Below are 23,448 nucleotides of genomic sequence, written 5' to 3'. Positions count from 1 at the left end.
CAACTCTTTGTGACCTCAAGCATGAGTTTAATGTCCTGTGCCTGAGCCATATCTAGAGTCTCTGATTCAGGCTGTGTCAGGCAGAAGCGTGGCTTGAATATTCTGAAGATCTTCTCAGGCCATTCTAATGGGCATCACTGACTAGGAACCCTTGGCTTGGGATTGCTGAGGGGTCTTACGTGGCCCTTAAACACTGTGGCCTTGAATCATTTAAATTTTCCAACTTCAGTTCTTGGAAATTCTTCTCTCCTGAGCATGATGAGGTAGGTGATATTGTAGCACAGTGGTTTAGGAACATGGGCTGTGATACTAGGTTGGGTTTAAATCCTGGCTCTGCTAATTACTACCTGTGTAACATTAAGCAAGGTACTTAATCTCTTAATGCCTTCATTTCTTTATCTGTGATATGGGGGTAATAATAGAGCCTAACTCATAAGGTGATGATTAGATGACTTTGTATATATAAAAAGTAGCATAGAACAGTGCCTGACCTAGTAAGGGCTATAGACGTGTCAGCAGTTGTTGTTATTGATACGCTTTTCCTTGCCCAAATATCTATTGTAGTGCTCTGCACATAGCAGAAAGCAAATACTATTAATTGAATGGATGACAAGCCAAAACTGTTCTCTCTAGTCCAGGAATAGCAGCTGTTACTCACATGCTTCAGAGGCTTGGGTTAAAAATGTTTCTTACTCTCTTTCTCTAAACTCTTATGTTGCTGTTCAGCTCTTCTCTAGCAGGGCATTAGTCTGAGTTTCCACTTATGCTTCTGGGCAGCTCTTACCATAGTTAGCATGGGTGACCAGGAAGGATATCTCAGGATCTTCTCCATGAGTTCAAACTGTAAGTGCCATTCCAGGCTTGGTCCCACAGCTGTACTTCTCTTCCTGCCTCATGTTCAGAGAAATGAGAGGGAGAGGAGGCCCAAGCTCTGGTAAAGTAGTCAGACTTGTTTTGATGAGGCCAAGAGGTAGGCTTCCCAACCATTTCACATTAAGGTAGCACATAGAAGGAGATTTGTACAGAACATCACTCTAAATATGTGAAGTTGTTTGCTACTTGAGAGTTGAGCCTGGAGACCCTGGTCACCCCAGTCCAACCCAGACAAGCCAGGTCTGATGGGATCAGTAACTGCACACTCTAGGTAAAAATTCTTGTCCAAGGCACATTTGGACTTCTTGGACTAAGTCAGGCCTGTTTTCAAATGTCGTCTGTGCCATTCTTTAGTCAGATGACCTTAGACTAGTGACTCCATCACATTCTCTCCAAGCCTCAGGTTCCATATTTGTAAAATGGGGATCATAATTTCTCTTTCAGAGTTATGTGATGATTAATTGAGGTAATACCAGTAGAGAAGCAAAGGGGCAGAATGGTCATGAAGCAGACTGTCTTGTACTGAATCTTAACTCTACCCCTTATTAGCTATGTGACCTTGGGCAGATAGTCTCTGCTTCAGCTTCTTGTTTGTAAAATATCTAACCTTTCATATACTTACTTATATTTTATAAAATGCTTAGTGCATGGCCTGGTATGGATTATAAAAGTATAAACTTAAACTGTTGGAATTATAATAATTATTGTTACTGTTGTTAGTTTTGGTGTGGTGCATGATACATAAGAAATTTACAAAATGGTCACTGTTTAAGTTCATTTGCTGAATATACTGACTAGATAATTTATAATGAAAAGTTCAGCAGGCATAGTGATGCCCACCTGTAATACCAGCAGCTTAGGAGGCTGAGGCAGGAGGATTTGAGGCCAGCCTCAGCAACTTAATGACATCCTGTCTCAAAATATGGTACCAAATATATAAATACATATATGTGTGTTGTGTGTGCCTATACACACACACACACACAATCTAGCTCATGATTTTGGAAGCTGGGAAATTCTGGTGAGGGCTGTTGTGCTGCATATCTCTTGGTGGAAAAGTAAAAAGCACATGTGGGAGAACTCACCTTTATAACACAGTCATTCCCTTAGAAACTAACCCACTCCCGTGAGAACTCTCAGGAGCTTGGCCTAATCCATGCATGAGGGTGGAGCCTGTATGTAAATTACCTCCAGTCAAGCCCCACATCTGCCACATTCCTACACTGGAAATTAAGGTTCCAGCAAGTGAACTTTTGGGAGACCCCTTCAAACCATACTACTGTTGGTGTCATTATTCCTAGGCAGAGGATTGGGGTGATAGCTCCTCATATACTGGGCAGCTTAATATTCTGTGAAAATTTTATAGATTATTGATGACAGTTAAGTTGTCAAGAAAAAGTTCCATTGCCTCTTTGCAGGGAACATTCTGAGTGCTCCCACCTCCCATACAGGTCAAGGTCCAGCAAGCTGCCATGGAGTTGGAGCTGATGCCATTCAATGTGCTGCTGAGGACAACACTGGACTTGCTGCAGGAGAAGGACCCCGCACACATCTTTGCCGAACCCGTCAACCTGAGTGAGGCAAGTTCCTGCCACATCCTGAGCAACAAACCCCTCCTGACCTGGAAATAGGGTCTAACTAGGCTGGGGGTGGGGTGGGAGGAGCTGCGCCAAAGCGGGTACAGAACTCTGGGTGGGTGTGATATCTGGCAAAGCCAGTAAACTTGCCCATGGTGAGGGGTCAGTATTAAGTCAGGGTGGGCCAGGCCTCTGAGGCTTTGAAGGAACCTGGCATGACCAAACCAGAAAGTGGGGAGGCCAAGAGTGCCGGTGAAGGGTGCGCCTGTTTGGCTAGTAAATGGTTGTTGTAATTGTACAGGTTTTATATGTTTAGGTTCCAGATTACCTGGAATTCATATCCAAGCCAATGGATTTTTCTACTATGAGGCGGAAGCTGGAGTCCCACCTGTACCGCACCTTGGAGGAGTTTGAGGAGGACTTTAACCTTATAGTTACCAACTGCATGAAGTATAATGCTAAAGACACAATTTTCCACCGAGCAGCTGTCCGCCTGCGGGACCTGGGAGGGGCCATCCTGCGGCATGCCCGGCGGCAGGCAGAGAACATTGGCTATGACCCCGAGAGGGGTACCCACCTGCCTGAATCACCCAAATTGGAAGATTTTTACCGCTTCTCCTGGGAAGACGGTGAGAAGCCTGGATGGGTGGGGCAAAAAGGCATCAGGAAGAGGCATAGGGACAGAGCTCAGAGAGCCAGGGGTCAGGGTGGACCTTGCGGGGTATAGTGTAGGCTCCAGTATCAAAGTTGGGGGTAGGTACTGAATGGGGTATACCTGCTTGTGGATTGAATAGTTCCAGGGTAAAGTGTAACCAGTGCACTTCTTGAGTGGTAGAAAAAGGGAATCAGGTGTTGCTGTCTGTTTTGGAGAAGTTAAAGCTTCACAGGAGTCTTCCTCTCCTGGATCCCCTCTGTGTGGCACTGGAGCATGGAATGGGGCAGTACATGCTGATGTGTGTCTGGCTTGTTCAGAAGAGCGCAGGTGGAGGACCAGAAAAACAGAATTGCCTCTGAGCCTCACACACCACCTACCCCCTGCTCTCTGCTGCTTGATGGCGACAGCCAGTCACTCAGGCCAGGGCATTGCTAAGCTGCCTCGTGCCTGCTCCACAGTGCCCATATCATGACTGTGAACTGCTTCTTGCAGATGTTTCCCACATTCTGGCCTCATCCCTGTGTCTGCCTTTGGGCAGTGATGTTGTAGGGCAAAGGCGGTGACATTGCTGGAAGCCACTGGCCCCGGCATTCCAGGAGCGCATTTCACATCCGAAGGATTCAGCCCCATTCCCTTGTTCTGGGCTGGGCAGGTCCTTCAGCCCCTTCTGTCCTCCCTTCTCCCTGGCAGTGGACAACATCCTCATCCCAGAGAATCGGGCCCATTTGTCCCCAGAGGTGCAGCTGAAGGAGCTGCTGGAGAAATTGGATCTGGTGAGTGCCATGCGGTCCAGTGGGGCCCGTACCCGCCGTGTCCGTCTGCTACGCCGGGAGATCAATGCCCTTCGGCAGAAGCTGGCGCAGCCACCACCACCACCACAGCCACCATCATTGAACAAGACAATGTCCAATGGGGAGCTGCCAGCAGGGCCCCAGGAAGATGCAGCTGTGTTGGAGCAGGCCCTGCAGGAGGAGCCAGAAGACGATGGGGACAGAGGTGAGAGTGAGTCACAGGCAGGCAGGGCGTGGGTGTGTCAGGGTGGGAGGATGGGACTCCCAAGGGCTAAGCTGAAATTTCTCAGAAATATCCTTCCTCGAGTTTAGGTCTGACCCCCTGAGCAAACAAAAGCCCACAAAAGGATCACCCTTCCATATCAAATGATGATAATCAAAATATTGAATAACCTGTAGAGATCAGAATTTATCTGTCATAGTAGATGTTGGCTATTGGACTGTGCTCCTGGGGGCCCTTGATGTGGATGGTTAGTTGCTTGATTTGGGGGAGGTTCAGGAGTTTCAGGTGCTGGAGCAGTAGCTGTTGACTAACCAATTGAGAAGTACCACAGAATGTCCACCTGAAATGGCCATATTGTACATTCCAGTTAAATGTCAGCTTACCTTCTCCCACCATGAAGAGAGGTTCTTAGAGCAGGTTGGGTCAGAGTATGAGGAGATAGCAGGGCAGGAGAGACCTTACATGTGACTTGGGCTCTTGAGCTTCCTCATGATTCTGACCCCAGCTAGTCAAGTCTGCCGGCCCCTCCCAAGCAGAGGCACCTGACTATAAAAGGCAGCTGGGGAAGTGATTTTGAGAAACTCAGGAGCTTTATAAGCTAAGCTTCTTCCCATCTTTCCCCTTAGCTGAGGACAGAATTGTCTCCCTTATACTTGCCCTGAGCCTAGGGCTTGGGATGGCCTTTTACCCACACAGTCCAAAAGATTGGGAAGTATCTCCAATAAATAGGGGCCCAAATTGGAGTGAGTGACCCTTTTTATTTTAAGTTGGCAGAGAATAGGAAGATGACTGATAGGTCACGTTTGGCATTAGAGGGTTCAATGTCAATGTGACTCTTAAACCAACTCCCCATGTGGCATGTGCATGCCATCTGTATCCCACTCATGGTCTCTAGCAGGGTAGTGTCATGCCCCATATACCAGCTGCCACAGCATAACCTAGAGGGTTTAAAAAAACAAAAACAAATCCCCAGCCTCACTTTCGGGAGGTCTGGGTTGTGACTTGGAATTCTCAATTTTTTAAATATTCAAGGTGGTAGGTGAGCAGACATGTTTGGGAACCACTGATTTAACTTACTTGTTCTGTTTCTGCTGTAAACTTATTCTTTCTGCCTGCTCTACTTGATCTAACTTGAAACAAAATCAATAACAAATAGAAAACACTTGCAGACCAGTGAGAATTTTAGACCTCTGATCTGCCAGGCTGAGACTTAACCTAAGTATTGACTATGCAAGTGGCTTTCTCAGGTATACAGTGACATTTTGCAACCCTCACTTCATTAGACTCACCTGTTAAGGTTTTAAAAATAAATACCCTATTTTTAGAGATTTGGTTTTAGTTGGACCTAGGCATTGGAATTTTTAAGAAACTTCCTATACTTGCCAGCCCCATGGCTTTGGTTCCTGGTTATCAGTGTCAGTATTTGGCTTGTAGGGCCAGACTCATTCTAAAATGTTCAAGCAGGTTCCCTTTTTCTCTAACAGATGACTCCAAACTGCCTCCCCCACCAACCCTGGAGCCTACTGGGCCTGCACCTTCCTTGTCTGAGCAAGAATCTCCCCCAGACCCCCCGACTCTGAAACCCATCAATGATAGTAAACCTCCAAGCCGATTCCCAAAGCCCAAAAAGGTGGAAGAAGATGAGCTCTTGGAAAAATCATCTCTGCAGCTAGGGAGTGAGCCCTTACATCACTTGCTCAGTGACAATGGCATCAACAGATTGTCTGTCATGGCTCCTGACACTCCTGCTGGTATCCCTCTAAGTGGCGTGGGTCGCCGCACATCAGTCCTCTTCAAGAAGGCCAAGAATGGAGCTAAGCTACAGAGGAGCCCAGACCGGGCCCCAGAGAATGGCGAGGACCATGGTATGGTGGGCTCTCCTGCCTCTCCAGCCAGCATTGAGGATGAGCACCATTCCCGGAAGCGGCCAAGGAGCAGGAGCTGTAGTGAAAGTGAAGGGGAGAGGTCCCCACGGCAGGAGGAGGAGACAGGTGACCCTGCCTGCGACTTCTCTCACTGCTTCTCATCTGCTTTTCTGCTTTGCTTTGCCAACCAGCACCTTGCCTAATTAGCCATCTCCCTATAGGCCTCTGCATGCTAGTAGTATCTTGGAGGGCTCGATAGCTCACATTTGGGCCTAACATAAGTAGTGACCCGGGGAAAGAGGCTTTGAGTGGCATTTCAGAGGGCCGAGTTGTGTCTGAGGCTCTTTTTGGCCCTGAGCGTGATGCAGGCCTGTATATGCTAATACAGTTTCTGCCTGCATTTCAGGTTGTTCATCAGGCACTATCTTAGGGACTGGGGGGAAAAATCAATGAACAAAACAGACAGAAATCTCTTTTATAGGGGAAGTTAACCAAAAGAAAACAAGGTATCTCGTGATAGAAACTTTGAAGAAAAATCCAGCAGGGATGGGGAATAAGGAATGCTGGGATGGTATTTTAAAGGATGGCCAGGGAGATCTGAGGAAGTGGCATTTGAGTAAAGATTGAAGGAGCTGAGGCATGAGCTGTTTATCTAGAGGAATAATATTCCCAAAAGAAACTAGAACATACACTGACTCTGGAGGTGGAAATGTGCCTGCATGTCTGAGGAGCAGCAAGGGAACCAGTATGGCTGTAGCAGGGGGTGGTGGGAGGGGATGAGGCCCCCACAGCCTAGGTCATGTCCAGAACAAGCTGGTCACTATGGGGATAATAAATTAGTTCACTCAATCCTAGCTCTGGAAGAATTTACAGTTCAGTAGGGAAACAAAGTGGTCTCCTGAGGTACAAAGAAATCACAGAACCCAACAGTGTGTGGTTAAGCGTCGGGTGATAGGGGGAACTACCAGAGCTGTTGGAGGAGGAGGTGAAAGAGTTAGGAAGGCTTCCCAGTCCAGTGGTGCCTGAGCTGGCCCTAAGGGATGAGGGAGGATGGAAAGGAATAGATGGGGGTAAAGGGCTTAGACCCAGGTGTGTAGAAACAAGGAGGAAGACAGTCTTCTGAGGGACAGTTAGGAGGGGTTTCTGGGAGCCTTAGAGCCTAGGTGAGTAAGGTGGGCCTAGATGTGGAGGGTCTTGAGGTGCCGGGCAGAGTAGTGTAGTCTTGGATAGGGAAGGCTAGCTAGCTGGCAGGTAAGGGCTGCTCTTGGCTTTTGTTCTTTGTGTTGCTTTCATGTCCTTTTATGTGGTGGCTTTGAAATGTGTAACCAGTACTTGCTTTTCTCCCTTCCAACCTAACATTTTTGTCTTCAACATTACTTTTTTTTTTCCCTATCTTGCCTAAGTTTCCCTGGTTAGGGAAGAATGTTGGTATATAGGGGCAAGAGCAGAGTCAGGCATACCTGAGTTCACATCCCAACTTCTTACCAGATGTGTAACCTGGGAAAACAAACCACTGTAAGCCTGTTTCCTTATTTCTGATATGGAGCTAGGACTCAGGATTAGAAATAGGCTGTAGAAACTACTTACCATATGCAGTAGTCGAGAGCAGTTATTGTCATCTTTTGGCTCTAACTGGCTCCACCAAACTGCACAGAGAACATTGTGCACTAAAAATGAAAGCTCTTGCTCTTGGGAACTAGACCTGGACGTCAGCCCCATCCAACCTCATGCAGCCTCCTGCCTGGGGATACTGAGAGAATCCATTCCTCTACCATGACCCCAGCTTCCTGGCATGCAGGAATACTTGTGTATAACCTTAGTTGAATTTCACCACAGGTGTTGATCCTTTATGAGTGAGGCACCTGAGGCACAGTTGGATTCAGTGATTTCAATTGAGGTCCTAACATTAGAGGCAAGGTCAGGTACAGACATCTTGGCTCAGATGCCTGCTCTTACAGGTGTGACTTGCCTCACAGTTTTCTGGCCAAGGTGTCTGTTACAGCTCTGAAATCAGGTGCCTGGCTCACCTCCATGCCTCTCTTGGCACAGCTGTCAGTTGCAGGACTCCGGAGAGTGGTTAGAAATTGGATAGATAGAGTAGAAACCTTCACAGCAAGATCATGTCCCTGGATTGACCAGACAGTCCTCATCTGCTTCTAAAGGCTCCTGCTGTAAACAGACCTCTCATTCTTGCTGAGTAGCATCCTCCACAAGTAAGAGGGCATTATCTTCACTTCACAAAAGGAAAGGCCAAGGCTTAACAAGGAAAAGGGACCCAACATTTCAGATCCCAGGGTTCTGATTTCCCCATCCTGACAACATCTGGGCTGCTGTAGATCTCCTGGAAAGTCTCTCCATTCTTAACTCTGATAACTCTGCTGGATATCTCAAGGGCAGTTAATACAGAACTCTTACCCTGCCCCATTCCCTCCTGGCACCATCTCCAAAGAATGAAGCAAGCTGTTGCCAGCTGTGTGATGTGTAGGGTGTGATGTGTAGGGTGTGAATGTTTATCTGAAGAGACAAGGCGGGTGGGCTCCTCAAGAGACAGAAAAGACTCCCTGATAATTGAGGTTTGAAATTAGAAGCAGATCCAGGGTCTTGTGAGCCTACCAGGGTGGGAAAGTCAGTGTTCGCCTTTGTATCTGATGATAGTAGCAGAAATCAACTGTGTGCTGTTTTCCTTAAAGTGAAGGAAAATGCAGTGTCTGCTCGTTGCCCAAGGCAGCAGTGCTCTTCCCAAACGTTCACCTCTGTCAGGTTCTCTCCGCTACCCAAGACCCATTTCCTCTTCACCCCTCCTCACTGAGCTGTCCCAAGGTGGCTGCCTCAGGCTGTGGCATGTGTCAGGGGCTGGGAGTTTCTGTGCTCACAGGCTTACTCTGTGTGTCCTTGGCAGGCGTGACCAATGGCTTTGGAAAACACACTGAAAGCGGGTCTGACTCGGAATGTAGTTTGGGTCTCAGTGGTGGACTGGCATTTGAAGCTTGCAGGTAAGGACACTTGTCCCCAAAACTTTGTCAGCAGCTCCACCACCTCTCCCTTTATTCTCCACTCAGTGGTGGTTTGAACTTCTTCCTTCTTATCTTGGTTGTAACCTCTGCTACTTCCTGAGGCTTCTGGTCTTTAACCTGGGGGGCTCCTAGGAAACAGGATGACCCTTGACTCTCCTGGGTGCTCTGACCAAGAGAAGAGTAGTTCTGGTGCTTCACAGGGTCTGTGGGGCTGAAGGTGGACTCTCGAGTGTGGGGACAGCAGAATCTGCTATTGCCCAGTGAAAATAACATCTAAGCCAGGCCCCCACCACACACACAGGTAATCCAGCTTGTTACAGACTTAGTTTTGCACTAGGCCTCTTGGAGTTTCATAGTGACCACCTCTTTAGAGGTGCCATATGGAAATAAGGAATGAGCAAATAGAAAATTTGAAATTGCCTTTTATTCACATAAAGGCCCCAGCTCATGTACCATCCTTGAGCAGGGAAGGGATGGGTCTCTTTTGTCATTCTTTAATCTGAAGGGAGGATTTCTGGGACCAGAACCTTAAAAGTTTCTTCCAAATTGGAGTTTATTGAGCCTCTGCTCTGTGTTCTGTGTTCTGCAAAACCCAGGGAGAGTGAAACTATTAGAAATTGAGAGACCCTCAGTGTCACTAATGAAAATGACTTGTCCTGAAGGCTGATGGCTTGGTCTCACCCCAGCCGCTGAGTTTCAGAGGGCGGGGAGGAAAGGTTTCAGGGCAGCATCAGAAGACTACATGTCCTAAGTTTTAAGTGCTGCCACTTAAAACAGGGTTGGTGTATAGTCTGGTAGGTACTTTCTCTACCTTGGCTGCTGGGCTTCAGGGAGGACCAAAAGGACCTCTGCCTACCCTTCAGTGGTGAACTGGTTTCCCACTTTGGTTCTTTTGAGATTTTTCTTTCCACAGTGCCTCAAAATTGCCCTAGCTTTCTCCCTCTCAGTTGCTGCCTTCAGATGCATAAGGGAAGTCGAAGGGAAAATACACAGGAAATACCAGGAATAGGGGAGAGACAGAGATTTCAGAATCCTAGAAGATGCTTCTAGTCTGGGCCTAGGTTGGAGTTCTGGCTTCCTTCAAAGTTTAAGTGCCTAGAAGCCCAGTTCATTGGGTTGAACAAGGTCATCCAACCTTCCCTTCTAGCCCTTGACTAAAGGTGGAAGGTGGGCTAGTCTCCTTCTGTGAAGGCACTCTTCCCAGCTGTGAGTCACGAGAAGCAAGCCAGGCCCAGCTCAACCTGCTGGCCTAGGTGGAACTCCAGACTAATGTCACCAGTTGCTTTGGGCCCCTGCTTGATGTAGGAACAGTGCCCTTGGGAGGCATTTCCTCTTTAACTCAGTGATTATCAGTGGAATTTCAGGGTTTAAAGCAGGAGGTTCAAGGGCTCCAACTGCAGCTCTTTTTTTCTCTTCCCTCCATTATGGCAGTAAGTACAGAAAAGAAGATCTTACTATGCTGGAATCACACCATCCCAGAACTAGAAATAACCTTGAAAGAACTGGTCACTAACCCATCCTTGGCTCCCTCTTCTCCACCCACTCCTGCTATGATCTTCTCTTGTGGTTTTCAGAGCAGGTTGGGACTGTGTCTCTCTGTAGATGGCTCACTCACCTGTTGACTATTGAACACCTACTATATGCCAGACCCTGTTCTAAACACTTATAAGGTGTCTGTTCTCATGGAGCTTATCTTCCAGAAGGGAGATGGAGGTTAAACAGTAGGTCACTTGGACAGAGGGCTGCAATGCAGGCAATAGTTGAGTCAGTTGTGCTTTTTTCTGTGAATCAGAAACACACAGACCTGGTGTTAGTATTGCATCCTATTATATTGAGCTCATTCTTCTCAGAGCTCATCATTCCATAGCGTAACATTAGTAGTTTGGAACACTTTTTAAAGTTAGACATCAAAATTTACAGCCCTTCACATAACTACAACTGCTGTTTATTCATTTCATGGTATGTGTTATAATGAGTGGTTTATGTGTATTAAACCATTAAATCCCCATAACATCACACAGGGAACACAAACCTCAGAGAAGTTAAATAACTTACTTGAGGTTGCACAACTAATGAGGAGAAGAACTGGGTTTTGAACATAGAGAACCTGGCTCCAATTTAAATATTTGAACCACTTTGCAGTGTTCTCTCCTATTGTATTTGAAGATGTCTTCCCAGACTCAGGATATGAACTTTGAGAGGTTTTCCTAACAAAATTATTAGCACTTACATCTGTATAAGACCTTAGAGTCTCTAAGCCCATGGATAGATTTTTATAGGGTGAGTGGGAACTGAATCCTTAATGTGAACTGGGTTTTTGGGATTTTGTTTTGTTTTTTCCCCAAAACAGTTCTTAATTTGACTAATAAGAATAACCTTCCAATGTAACTACTGTTTACTAAAGGATTATCCCTCATGGGTTTTGGTTAAGCAAAGCTTTCTTAGTATGGGAGGCTGAGGCAGGTGGATTGCAAAGTTGGAGACCATCCTCAGCAACTTAGCAAGCCCGCCTTAAAGTAAAAAGGGCTTGGGTTGTATCTCTGTGGCAAAGTGCCCCTTGATTCAATCCCCAGTACCAAAGGGGGACTGTATAAAAAGTCTTAAGATTATGATAGTTGTGACTCAGGAAAACAGCTCCAACCATTTCTTCCTCTGATTGCTGCTTATCCCATAGGGTTTCCTAAGCACCTACATCTACTTTTCTGTAGATGGTCCACCTATCTTTTAAGCATTGTTTTATTGGAAAAAATAAATAGCAGTAATATTTTTTAAAGTTTGGGTGATAAAGAGCCCTTGCCACATCATATTTGCCAGAGGCTCTCAACTTGTTTGTGCATTAGAACTATTTAAATTGCATGGGAACTATTTAAAATACTGACGCCTGGGTGGCCTCAGTTATATACTGTTGTTCCGGTATTGCTATTCTTGGTTTTGCTTATTACCTTCTAGTCTTTGTGTAATATATATATATATATATATATTACCTATATATATATAATATATATATATTACCTCTTTGCAGTAGCCATGATTAAAAAAAAAAAAAAGTCAATCTACTTTTTAGTTAAAAAAAAAAAATACATCTCTCTATCCAAGAAAAACTTCACACATAAATGATTTGAAAGTGAGAAGTGGATTTTTTTTTCAATTTAAAAATGTCTTTTCTAATTCTAGAAGTAAGACATGTCCATTGTAGAAAATTTGGAAAAGAGGCAAATTTTTGTACCTCAAAAATAAATTGATTTCTAAAGAAGCAGCATGTGAACCACAGAGCAAGGAATTCTGGGCAGATATGAGGTGGCAAAGCTGCTGAGACTCTGGAAGGACTGACAAGAGACTGGGTAACCTGTCCTCTGGATGAAGTCCAAAGTCCCTGGACAGGGACCTCCTTCCATGTTCAATCCTTTTACATAGAAGCTGTGGTTCCTGAAAACCTGGTGGGAACTCTGAGGTCAGAAGAGTGCTGTGGGCTAGCGTGGGCTTTAGGGAAGTTGCAAGCCCATCTTCCCTGTGGGCTTTTGCAGCTCCACTTGTGTCAGAGATAGGAAAGCAGGAGTGGGTGTGTTAGTCATCGACACTGCTCATTTCAACCCTCTCCTTGCTCTGTATGCAGTGGTCTAACGCCCCCCAAACGCAGTCGTGGGAAGCCAGCCCTGTCTCGAGTGCCCTTCCTGGAAGGTGTGAATGGAGACGCGGACTACAGTGGCTCAGGTGAGGAGTGGTGTTCAAGCAGTGCTGGTTGGGGTGGGGGCAGGACTTCTGAGCAGCCAGCTCTGCAGGCTGCTTCACCACTGGGGCTCAGAATCAGGCAGCCAGTCCTGGAGCTCCCCAAACTCTCAGGCACTGGCCAAGGAAATGGCCCTCACTTGTAGGCTTTAAAACATTTTTTCCATCTTAAATTTGTATAGGTAATGCATGCCTCTGGTACCAATAAAAGAGAGAGAGAGAGAGAGAGAAGGTACCAAAGGGTATATAATGAAAGATAGCGCTCCCTTCCCTGGAACATCCAGCTGTTAGCGTTTTCCTTTGTGTCTTTCCAGAAGTAATCCATGGATGTACAAGTCAAAACTTATGTGTATATTTGAGTGAGCAAAGATGCCTACTGTACTCTAAACCATTTCTTTTTTCCAGCTAATAGTATACCTTGGAGATCTTTCTGTGTTTGTATTGGTTGCCTTGTGTCCCAGTATATAGGAGTGCCTTCATTTGCTTAGCCAGCCATCTAAAGGTAGAAGTGTAGATGGTTTTCACTTATTTGTTATGATCAGTATTGCATTGAGCAACCCTATGTGCACATAGATCATTTTATGTCTAGGGGAGTGTGTCTATCGAAGTCAATTGTTGGTTTGAAGGAAATATGCTTTTGTAATTTGGATGGGTATTGCCTGTCTGTGCTCATTAATCAGTGATAGAGTGTATCCCTGAATGTCACATACCCCTGTCATTTTATGGGTCTTTCTCTTTGGATCAGTGGAATAAAGGGCTGAACCAGGCCAAGAGGAGAGATGTGGGCTGGTGCTCAGGTGGAACAGGCACAGAGGAGGCGTTCCCTGAGCTCGCCCTTGTCCATCCCTGTGCAGTCTCTGCAGCACTCCTCTTCCCCTTTCCTTTTCCCAACTGCTTTCTTTTCCCTTAGCATCAGTTTCTCGTATGTGTGCTGGTGAATGCATGCCTGTGTGATTCATTACTTTCTGTGACTGTCAGCACCCAGAAGGCAGGGTTATGTCTAGATGAATTCGTAGAGCATCTAATCTCAAAACCAAGAGTGAATTAGCACACTTTGTGCTTCTGGTGGTGACATTTTATTCTTATTTTTAAAACCCACATACTTAAAATAATGCCCGAGGAAATTGACCTCTCATACTTCTATCATCTTAACATTATTGTCTTCATTTCTGTGTTGCCTTCTGTTTTTTTTTTTTTTTTTAACTGTTATCTCATACTTCTTTCATGTTGACACATAATTTTTATACATCTCTTATTGGACAATGTATTGAATAATCAATGCATTATAATTAACCGTTCTATTGTTAGACATTTGAGTTAGCTCCAGCTTTTAACATTATACATAATGTAGTGAACATTTCTGTTCAAAGTTCTTTTATTCATCTTTAAAGTTATTTTTCTTAGAATAAGTAGCCAAGGAGCAGATGGTTCATACACTTTTTCAATGACTCCTGAGACATAACCCCAAATTACATTCTGAAAGAATCGCAATTGTATCAGCAGTGTATCACTGCAACAGTTCCCACTCCCACAACCTCTTCACTAGTACCTTTTATCTTTTCATTATTATTACTGTTGATTCAGTAGAGTCAAAACAGTACCTCATTATTATTTGGGTACATTTTTTAAAAAACCATAAATGAGAGTGGTAGTTTTTGCTTAGAAATGTAATTAGCCATGTTGAGATTTGGGCCTTTGTTCTTTGTTGAGTGCAATCACCTCCTTGCTCCCAGTTTGTAGATGTGGGGAGAGAAAGCGAGCTTCCTCTGGTGTTCAGAAGCATCTGTGAAGCACCCATGTATGCGTGCTAGGTAGGCCCGAGACTAGAATGAAGTAAGCTGAGGCCATACGGTGCCTGCCTGAGGCCAGACACCCAGTGTAAGGTTCTGATAAAAATGAACATGAAAGACCTGCAGATCTACTTGGCTCTGCCGAGTGCTGTACAGCCAGGTGTCCTGGATGGCCCAGCGTGGCCTGGTCAGAAAAGAGCTCACTTTGCAAGTGGTTTTACTGCAGTGTTCTTCCCATTTTTTTCCTACAAAGTGTCCATCATGAGGACTCCCCACTGAGTGGGACCAGAGAGTGATCCGTGGCTCTTTCTGCCCACGTGCCTTTCTCCTTGAGGCCCTGGGCATGAAGTAGTTTTCCCTGGGAAAGCCATCCTAGGGTTCAAATTCAGAGGTCGGTAAACTGTGGCCTTCTGCCTATTTTTATATGACTTGTGAGCTATGAATGGTTTTTATATTTTTAAACTATTGAAAAGAAAATCAAAAGAAGACTATTTTATAACATGTGAAAATTACATGAAATTCAAATGTCAGTGTCCAGAACAAAAATTCGTACACAGCCACACTCATTGATTTACAGACCATCTGTGGTGGCTTTCATGGGACAACTGCAGAGTTGAATACATGGAACAGAGACCATGTAACCCTTAAGTACCTAAAATATTTACTTTTTGGCAGTTTGTAGAACTAGTTTGCCGACCCCTGATCCAGTCTAAGAATTTCTAAGAAATTTTTCCTAGGGAAAAGGAAGGGTGGAGGGGATGTTGCTGACTCATTCTTGTGCTGCCCCAGAGAAGTAGAGGCCACAGGCAGGGCTTTGGGGCATCATTCCAAGTCCCCTTCGGGCGCTGTCTCCTCCCCTCCCCCACCCCCAGGCAGAAGCCTCCTGATGCCCTTTGAAGACCGCGGAGACCTGGAGCCCCTGGAGCTGGTGTGGGCCAAGTGCCGAGGCTACCCCTCCTACCCTGCCTTGGTGAGTCTGCCCCAGACACCACCTTCCCACCTCCGCCTGTTGCCTTGCCTTGGGGGCTTATCTGAGTGGGTCAAGCCAGCAGAGTGTGGTGGGAGTCAGGGTGCCTTTAACTGCAGAGGGGAGTGGGGTTTTACCCCTGCCTGGGTGGGGCAAAGCAGTAAGGCTTCCAGCAGGGAGCACTTAAAATAGGCTAAGCATAGGAAGGCAGAAACTAGGGTTCTTAGGGTTTTGATAGCATTTATTTATCTACTTATGCATATGTGTTGGAATTTGAGCCCAGGGATCAAACTGTGTGATGCCAAAGCCCATGTTCTTAGCCACTGAGTTTAAAATCATCCACAGTCCTCTCTATTCAGGGATAAATTGGTGTATATCCCCTCAGCCTTTTTTTAAATGCATAAATATGCATATACATGAGCCCATACTGTTTTTAACCTCCCTTTCACTTAAAAAGCATACTATGAATATGCACTTCTTCTGCCATTAAACATTCTTTATCAGCATCGCTTTTAATGATTGCATCATCTTCAGTTGGTTTCATGTACCATGTTTTTTAATCAGTCCCTAGTTGGCCATTTAGATTGTTTGAATTTTTCACCATGATAAACAGTTGGCAATAGATATCATTGTATCTTTACTTTTCTGTACATCCTTGTTACTTCTTTACAATGAATTCTTAGGCATGCCTTCTTGGGGCAAAGTCTGTACAATTCTGATATAAGTTCCCAAGTTGCCTGAAAATGAGTTCCAGTTTATACTTCCACCAACAGGAGCTAAAATTTCCATTTCTTCCACAGTAGCAGTAGCTAAGAATTCCATTTTTACCACCTTGATTCTTATTTCTTAGAGCTCTTTCTCAGGTGAGGAGGAAGTGTCCACCTGGCTCTGATCCTAAACCTTTGGACCATGTTAGAATCATCTGGGGGTGGGGAGGATTTTTAAAACAATACATACACTGAGTCAACTCCACCTTACAACCACCAAATTAGATTATCTTAAACCCAGACTGAGGCATGGATAATTTTTTTCAAAGACTTCCTGAATGCTCTGTATCCAGGAATGGGAACCACCCTGCTAGTCTCTAATATGCACACATCTCTGGGCCTCTGCTTCTCCGAGCCCTTTACTATCTGTGCTTCTTTTGAGCCTAGCAACAACCTCTTAAGATAAAGAAGGCAGGAATGCAATTCTGTCTGGACAGATAAGGGATTATATCCCAAAGGGGTCATACAGTTTGCTGCAGCGATATTGGGAACCCATCTTGCCTACCTCATTCTCTCCTAGTAGTGGCCCCTAGGAAGATCCACCCTGTGGTCCAACAGCTGGAGACATTGGATCAGGGGCTCTCAACTTCACAAGGTTGGGGCACTGCCAGCTGTGAGACTACAGGACCTCCCCCACCCCCAGCTTAGTCATTTAGGAAGTGATTTAGGCTGCGCAGGTTTGGTGGTTTTGTTTTTTTTTTTTTTTAACCCTCATGCAAAAGAGCTAGTCCAAAACTAGTCTTTTTTAAAAAGAGATTCAGCCACCACCTAAACACAACCTGTGTTTTTATTTTGGTTCATGCTCTCCCAGTCTTTTTCCTGTGCACATTTCAGTATGTATTTGCATATTATATCGTATTTTAATCTTATTTTCAGTCTTTGTCATTTACACAAATGTGTTTTTGTTTTCGTTGTTGTTTTTAATAAGAGTAATGTATAAAAAATATAGAAGTTTGGGGAAAACAAAGAAAGCAACATAAACCCTACCATTCTAACATGTTGCTCTTAAATATACTTTTATTTGTTGTTTTACTTATTGTAGATATAATAATAGTATATGTACACTTTAATGTTAAATTTTATCACAAGCTTTGTTTCCATCTTGTTTTACCTCTGCATAGCATTCATTGAGTGAATGGACCATTGTTTATTATTTTGGGACATAAAAGCTGTCTTCAGATGGCAGGATTACCCACCTTGCTGTTGCCCTCAAAAAGTTTTCACAATCTCTTCTCAGGAACCAGCATGCCACAGTCACCCCTTTGGTGACTGTGGTAATTGAGGAAGCTTAGAAGGGCTTGTGTAGTTGTTCTTATTAGGACCCTTAGCCTTAGTCCTAGAAGGAACTCACGCTGGGAGTAGAGTTTTGACCAAATTCCACAGCTGGCATGTGGGGTAGAGGTGGTTCTTCCTTAGAGTAAACTCTTAACTCCAGCACCTGCTTTCAGCTGCTTATCTTGAGAGGGATGTGGGGAAGCTGGCAGGCACCCAAAGGTAAATAATGAGAGCAATTTATTATGAAGAAGAGGCCCCTGGGACAGGGTATAGGAATTAAGATTGCTCTGTCTCTAGAGAGGACTGCTTCCTCAGTAAGTTTCCAAGTCTCTCTGGCCTTTGTGCACAAAGATTATCAGCTCGCTGCTCTGGAAGCAGGGGCTGTGCAGGAGGCTGCTGGCAGCAGAGGCCCAAGCCTTGTCCAGGTTTTCGTCCCAGCCATGGCTTCTACTTGCTTGGCCTTTTTGTCTGTCAGCTTATACCTGTCAGACTTCCCAGCATCAGCAAGAGATTGAAATGAAAAAAAAAATAAATAATAAGAAAACATTAAAAAAAAAAAAAAAAGAAAGAAATGATGTGTAAATAATTAGAAGCTTTGGAAACTTTGAGAGTGCTCCATAGACATAGAAAATTATTGTTTTGTTGATGCTGCCAGGCATTTTGCTGAGAACCTGCTCTGAGCTAGGCAGGGGTGCTAGGTGCAGGAAACAAACCTGAACAAAGCAGGCCCAGCCCCTGTGTCTGCTGCGTCAAGGATTAGTTCCTCCTGTGGTCCTTGTTCCTAGCCACCTCATTCTCCCCTCTCCATCAGCCTTCCAAGCTCAGTCTTCTACCTGTACACTGAACTTCCTCTGACTTTTTTCATGGAGGGATGATGTGTATTTGACCTATACCCGAGGATTATAATTGGGCAAGAAGGTGTTGGATGACCAGGGATCTGTTCCATAGTACTGAAAGGATGTTCTGCTTGCTGATGCTGAGCCTTTTTGGTAGCCATGGTGTTAGGCAATTCCCTTGAGAATTTGAGGTGAATTGCAAAGGTTCTAAAGGGAAATCGAGGGGGAAATGGCCTGCACTCTTATCTTCTAAGGGACATTGGGAGGAAGGGGTTTGCCTACCTGGTTGGGACATCAAAGATATGCTACTTGGTACCATCCCAGCAATGAACTTCCCACTTTGTTTCAACTGTAAGGCCTGATAATTCATAAAATGAGTTCCCTCATCAGGATTGATTGGGCAGGGCTGGAGGATTAGGACAGAGTCCTGATATCTGTTTTGAGGTGCTGTGGGCCATGGACGACATTGGCCCCTCCATTCCTCAGTTATGGGCAGAGCTGAGCCCTTGGCATGGCTTAGGTATAGGATGTTTGGCAACTGGTCCTGCAGCAGGGATTCCTGTCACCCCATCCTCCCCCACTTAGTGCCCATCTCCCTTTCTGCCTTCAGATCATCGATCCCAAGATGCCCCGGGAGGGCCTCCTGCACAATGGTGTCCCCATCCCTGTCCCCCCGCTGGACGTGCTGAAGCTGGGAGAGCAGAAACAGGCAGAGGCTGGAGAGAAGCTCTTCCTTGTCCTCTTCTTTGACAATAAGCGCACCTGGTGAGTGATGGCACCACCCTGGGGCCACCCAGGTGAAGGGAGAGGCATTACCTACCATCAGCTGTCCTGCATTGCTGTGTTAATGATAACTTTGTGTTACTACAGTGGCCCAAAGCATCAGTAGTAACTGAGGGGCTCACATAGGAGACTCCCTGGGAAGCACTCTGAGGTGAAGCTTTGCATCAGGAGGCAGACTAGAGAGAGCCGTGGGGTGAGGGGCATAGCACTGGGCAGAGGAAGAAGTCAAAGTACAAAAAACCTTGAAATGGAGGTCTCAGCTCATCCTCTGGGGAACTTGGGAGAGCTGTTGGGAATTGGCACTGTGTCTTTGTGCCTTTTTGCCAACTAGTCTCTGAATGCTGGCTGTCCCTGGAGAGGGCATGACCTCGGGCCAGGCAGCTCCCTTGGTGGATGATTCCTAGAGAGACTCAGCTGAGAGCCTGTCGGCTACCAGCACTCCCAGCAACTGTGGGAGCACACATCTCAGCCCTGGAGGGTATCTAGGCAATGTGAGTCCTTTACAAGGGACTCACTTGGCATGGTTCGTGAACACCTCAAGGTTTTTCTTCACACCAGCAGAAGAGTGCTGTCACCTCTGCTTTTGTAGAACAAGGATTTGGAACTGGTTGGTAAAAACAATGATAGTAATAGCTGCTATTTATTGAGTGCTTATTCCATGTCCTTATGCAAATTGCTTTACATACATGATCTCATTTATTCTCATTTAAATCCCAGTCCCCTCACCATCCATTTTTTATGTGTTCAGTGGTTAAGTGCCCTGGGTTCAATCCCTAGTACCAAAAAAGAAAGAAAGAGAGAGAGAGAGAGAGAGAGAGAGAAAGAGAGAGAGAGAGAAAGAAAGAAAAGATTCCTTGACCAGAACTAACATACAGACCAAGATCTGAAGGCTGTGCTCTCAGCTACACATTAGATCCCACTAGGGAGGCGGGGGTGAGGGACCACACACACACACACACAGACCTCAAGGAGGTCCATGGATTCCTGACACTGGCTCTACTTTGTAACCACAGCTCCATTTCCTAACCATAACTCCCTAATTCTCCAGAGCATGTGAGGATCAGAGTCCTCCAGGGTCACTCAGCTTGCCCTCTGATCAGTAGATGGGCCTCTTCTGGCTCTCGGGCCCTAAAAATCTTTTAGAGCAGAGTGAGGGCGCAGGGAAGGACCTGGCTGCCAAACAGGTCCTTTGCCTTCCCACTGACCCTGCACGCTTGCTGCCCTCTCCCACCTGGTCTTGGTGGCTCTTGCATGAATTTGTACCCATCTACCTTCCTCTGTCTTGTAACTGCCCTCTAGTCTTGCTTATCCTGGGCAAGTGGGCCCAGGGGAGGTCCTGGATCCACCACAGCCCAGCTTTGTAACTATGCTTGCATTTCAGGCAGTGGCTTCCAAGGGACAAAGTTCTGCCCTTGGGTGTGGAAGATACTGTGGACAAGCTCAAGATGCTGGAAGGCCGCAAGACCAGCATCCGCAAGTCAGTGCAGGTGGCATATGACCGTGCAATGATCCATCTGAGCCGAGTCCGGGGGCCCCACTCCTTCGTCACCTCCAGCTACCTGTAAGGATGAGGTTGGGCTTGCTTCTGCCTGTCCTGCCTGCCTCCGTCCCATGGGGCACAGAGAAGCCTCTTCTGCCCCAGTCAGATGTATGGCCGGCAGCTTTCCCCTCATGGCAGGGACTGGACTGTGTCCTCACTAAGGGCAAGGCCTCAGTTTTGACCAATAACATGGTTCCCCTGGAGGGCCTGCTGTGTGCCAAAAACTCCCACCTGAGGTCCATCAGGGGCTATTCCACTGAAGAACCACTTAGAAGTAGAAACGGCTGTGGAGCTTGGGCCCAGCAAGGAGATGGACCTGGCCCAGAAGGCGAGAGATGCTAGGCTCCTTCTCAAGGGGCTGCCTGGCTCCTCCAGCCCCCTCCCAGCTAACTACACCTCAGGGCAGGCGAGGTCCTGACACTGATCCCAGAGATGCTGTGGATGCGCCAGGGTCCCTCTGGGAAGCCCACCGAGCTCCCCTCCTCCCCCTCGCCAACCCGTTCTCACCTGTCTCATCTTCATGCCCAGGCCCAGTCTCTCCGTGCCCTGTTCCTTTCCTTACTTTCTCTCTTGTGCCAAACTGACAGAAATATCACCAAACTGGTCTTTTTCTTTAAAGTCTCATTCCCTTCTTGGCCAGCTGCTATGCTGGGTGGTTGTCTCTGCCAGGCCCTCAGGGTCCAGGGTCCAGGCAGCGGCCTGCCCACCCTGTGAGAACCCCATCCACCAGCACACCTCCCCATCCCACAGACCTCTGCTGCTGCTAACAGGGCTGAGCCTGACCATCTGTGCATGCTCCTGGATGAAGAGGCATTCCTGCCCTCTCCCTGTCTTGCTGTGTCATGGGCCCAGGCTGGGATGGGCCCCTATCAGCTGACCAGACTGGTTGTGCAAGTATCCATCTGTCCACTGAGATGTCGCGGGCAGTTGGGATGGAGCTGTGCCCATCAGCTGGGTGTGCCCTCTCCCTCCTCTCCTCTCATGAGCTTTTCTTGTTCTGCAACTGCAGCCTTAAAGCTCTCCACCACCGAGGATGGCATGGCGCTGCCCTCGCACATCTCCCTGCCTGTGCTCTGCCCAACAGCTCTGCTGCTCCCTCTTCCTGAACCAGGGAACGCAGCCCTTTTATTTCATCCCGTCTCCTTCCCTCTTTCTCTTTAACCTCCTTTCCACCACCACCTTCTCAAAAATGGAAGGGAAAAAACAAAACAAAACTGTGAATGGGGAATGCTGACTGACAAACCAACGCAGCTTTCAGAGGCTTCTATGTTTGTTCTCTGGACATTTCTTTTCTCCTCCTCTTAAGCACCAAAGTCGCGGGCCAGCTTGCAGGCCACTGACCGCCATGTTGATTTTTAACTTGACGTTCTTTTTAATTGTTTTAAATTTTTCATAGGGGAGTTTTGGACAAAACAAAGTCACTGGGGAGATCACTGCCATTTGTACACACACAACTTTTTAAAAATGCAGCCAACCACACACCAACTTCTTACACATCTGGGACACGAGCCAGAGTTAAAAGGGAACCAACAAAACTCTATAACATAGAGGATGGGATTTTGGATTTTGTACAATAAAAAAACACAATTCAGCATATGGCTAGGGAAGGACATGGTGTATATAATTGTAAAATACTGTTCTAAATTATTCAGGCCTATACTGTCCATTACTGGAGTCCTCCATTGTGTGGCCACACAGTGTGGTTTATTTAAAGGAGCCTACGCGTCCCCTCTCCCCAGGTAGTTGGTCAACTGTGGACTCTGTGACCTTTGTCTAAACCTGTGTTGTAAGATCTTGGGGCTTTCTCCCCCACTCCCCCCCTTTCCATGTCCGTCTATCTCTTTCTTCCCCCAATACTTTCTTTTCTTAGTCTGTTTTTCAATCTCTGAATCCTTCAGTCTCTCTCTGAGTCTCATTTTTAAAAATGCTCTTTTAGAACGCGAAACGGCTCAGATCCTGCTGTGGCATGGGGCCTATGTGTCTCTGTCGCGTCTGCTGTGAAGCACACGATGCTCTATTTATTGTAGAAAGTGACTTTATTTGCTTTCTAGAATTGTTTATAACAGATGGTATAAGAGAGGTAATAAACAGAGAAAATCTATGCCTGTAAAGAATACAAAAGTTAATTTTACCTACTATAATATGACTGTCGGAAACTTATTTTCTCTCTGAGAAATAAATGTTCTAATGGGCAGCAGTTGCTGTGCTGTGTTTGATGTGATCAGTGGGGGCCCCTCTTCCTAACTCCTGCTGCCCAGCCACTCCTCAGAAGGCCAGAGCCCTTAAGAATGGGATTGTCCGGCTGTTGCAAGCCCCTGGCTGGAGAGGGCTGTGTCTCTTCTTGAACCTTTGGGTGGGCGTGAAGACGTGCTCTGACCTTGTTTCCATCCCAGATAGTGCCACCTGGAGCCATGGAAGGGCCAGTCCACCGTCCTATGCCTTGGATTCTCTGTGGCCAAGTTCCTTTAGGAATTCTGCTCCTCTTCAGTAGGAGAAGTGACCATTTGGACACCTACAGCACCTCTTTGCCAAGCTGCTGAATTCGAGAGTCTAAGATACTCACTCACTCCTCCTTTGCCATTGTTGGCTGGTCCATTCGTAGATGGGTGGCTGACCAGACAGGGGCAGCAGGAGCCCAGCTCCTCATAGATCCTTAAACCTACCTGGCCCTTCCTTCCTTCAAAGGAAGGGAAGGAAGAAATAAGGAACAGCAGGAAAAGATTCGACCAAGGTGGGTGAGCTAAGAAGTGGTGGCAGAGTTCTGGA

The 23,448-nt window shown here is 46.3% G+C and overlaps 1 protein-coding gene across 3 annotated transcripts in view; it reads left to right on the top strand.

Annotated features, from left to right (window-relative positions):
- BRPF3 (bromodomain and PHD finger containing 3) overlaps positions 1–22,783 on the top strand; it is a 33,234-nt gene extending 10,451 nt beyond the window's left edge. For 2 of the 3 annotated variants that reach the window (XM_079148783.1, XM_079148784.1), the window contains exons 5-13: positions 2,325–2,453; positions 2,767–3,079; positions 3,796–4,101; positions 5,604–6,110; positions 8,884–8,977; positions 12,612–12,709; positions 15,387–15,484; positions 18,970–19,124; positions 20,524–22,783. In XM_079148783.1, the coding sequence (XP_079004909.1) occupies positions 2,325–2,453; positions 2,767–3,079; positions 3,796–4,101; positions 5,604–6,110; positions 8,884–8,977; positions 12,612–12,709; positions 15,387–15,484; positions 18,970–19,124; positions 20,524–20,707 (1,884 nt within the window). In that variant the 3' untranslated portion in view covers positions 20,708–22,783. Of the gene's footprint in view, positions 1–2,324; positions 2,454–2,766; positions 3,080–3,795; positions 4,102–5,603; positions 6,111–8,883; positions 8,978–12,611; positions 12,710–15,386; positions 15,485–18,969; positions 19,125–20,523 lie in introns of those variants that run through there. The other variant, XR_013765352.1, reaches the window with a different exon arrangement.
- The last annotated feature ends 665 nt before the right edge of the window (positions 22,784–23,448 follow it).

This window comes from Sciurus vulgaris (assembly GCF_902686455.1).
Source record: "Sciurus vulgaris genome assembly, chromosome: 7".
NCBI lineage: Eukaryota > Metazoa > Chordata > Mammalia > Rodentia > Sciuridae > Sciurus > Sciurus vulgaris.
The sequence above is the reverse complement of the archived record's forward strand: the minus strand, read 5'-3'. Positions and strand labels throughout refer to the sequence as shown.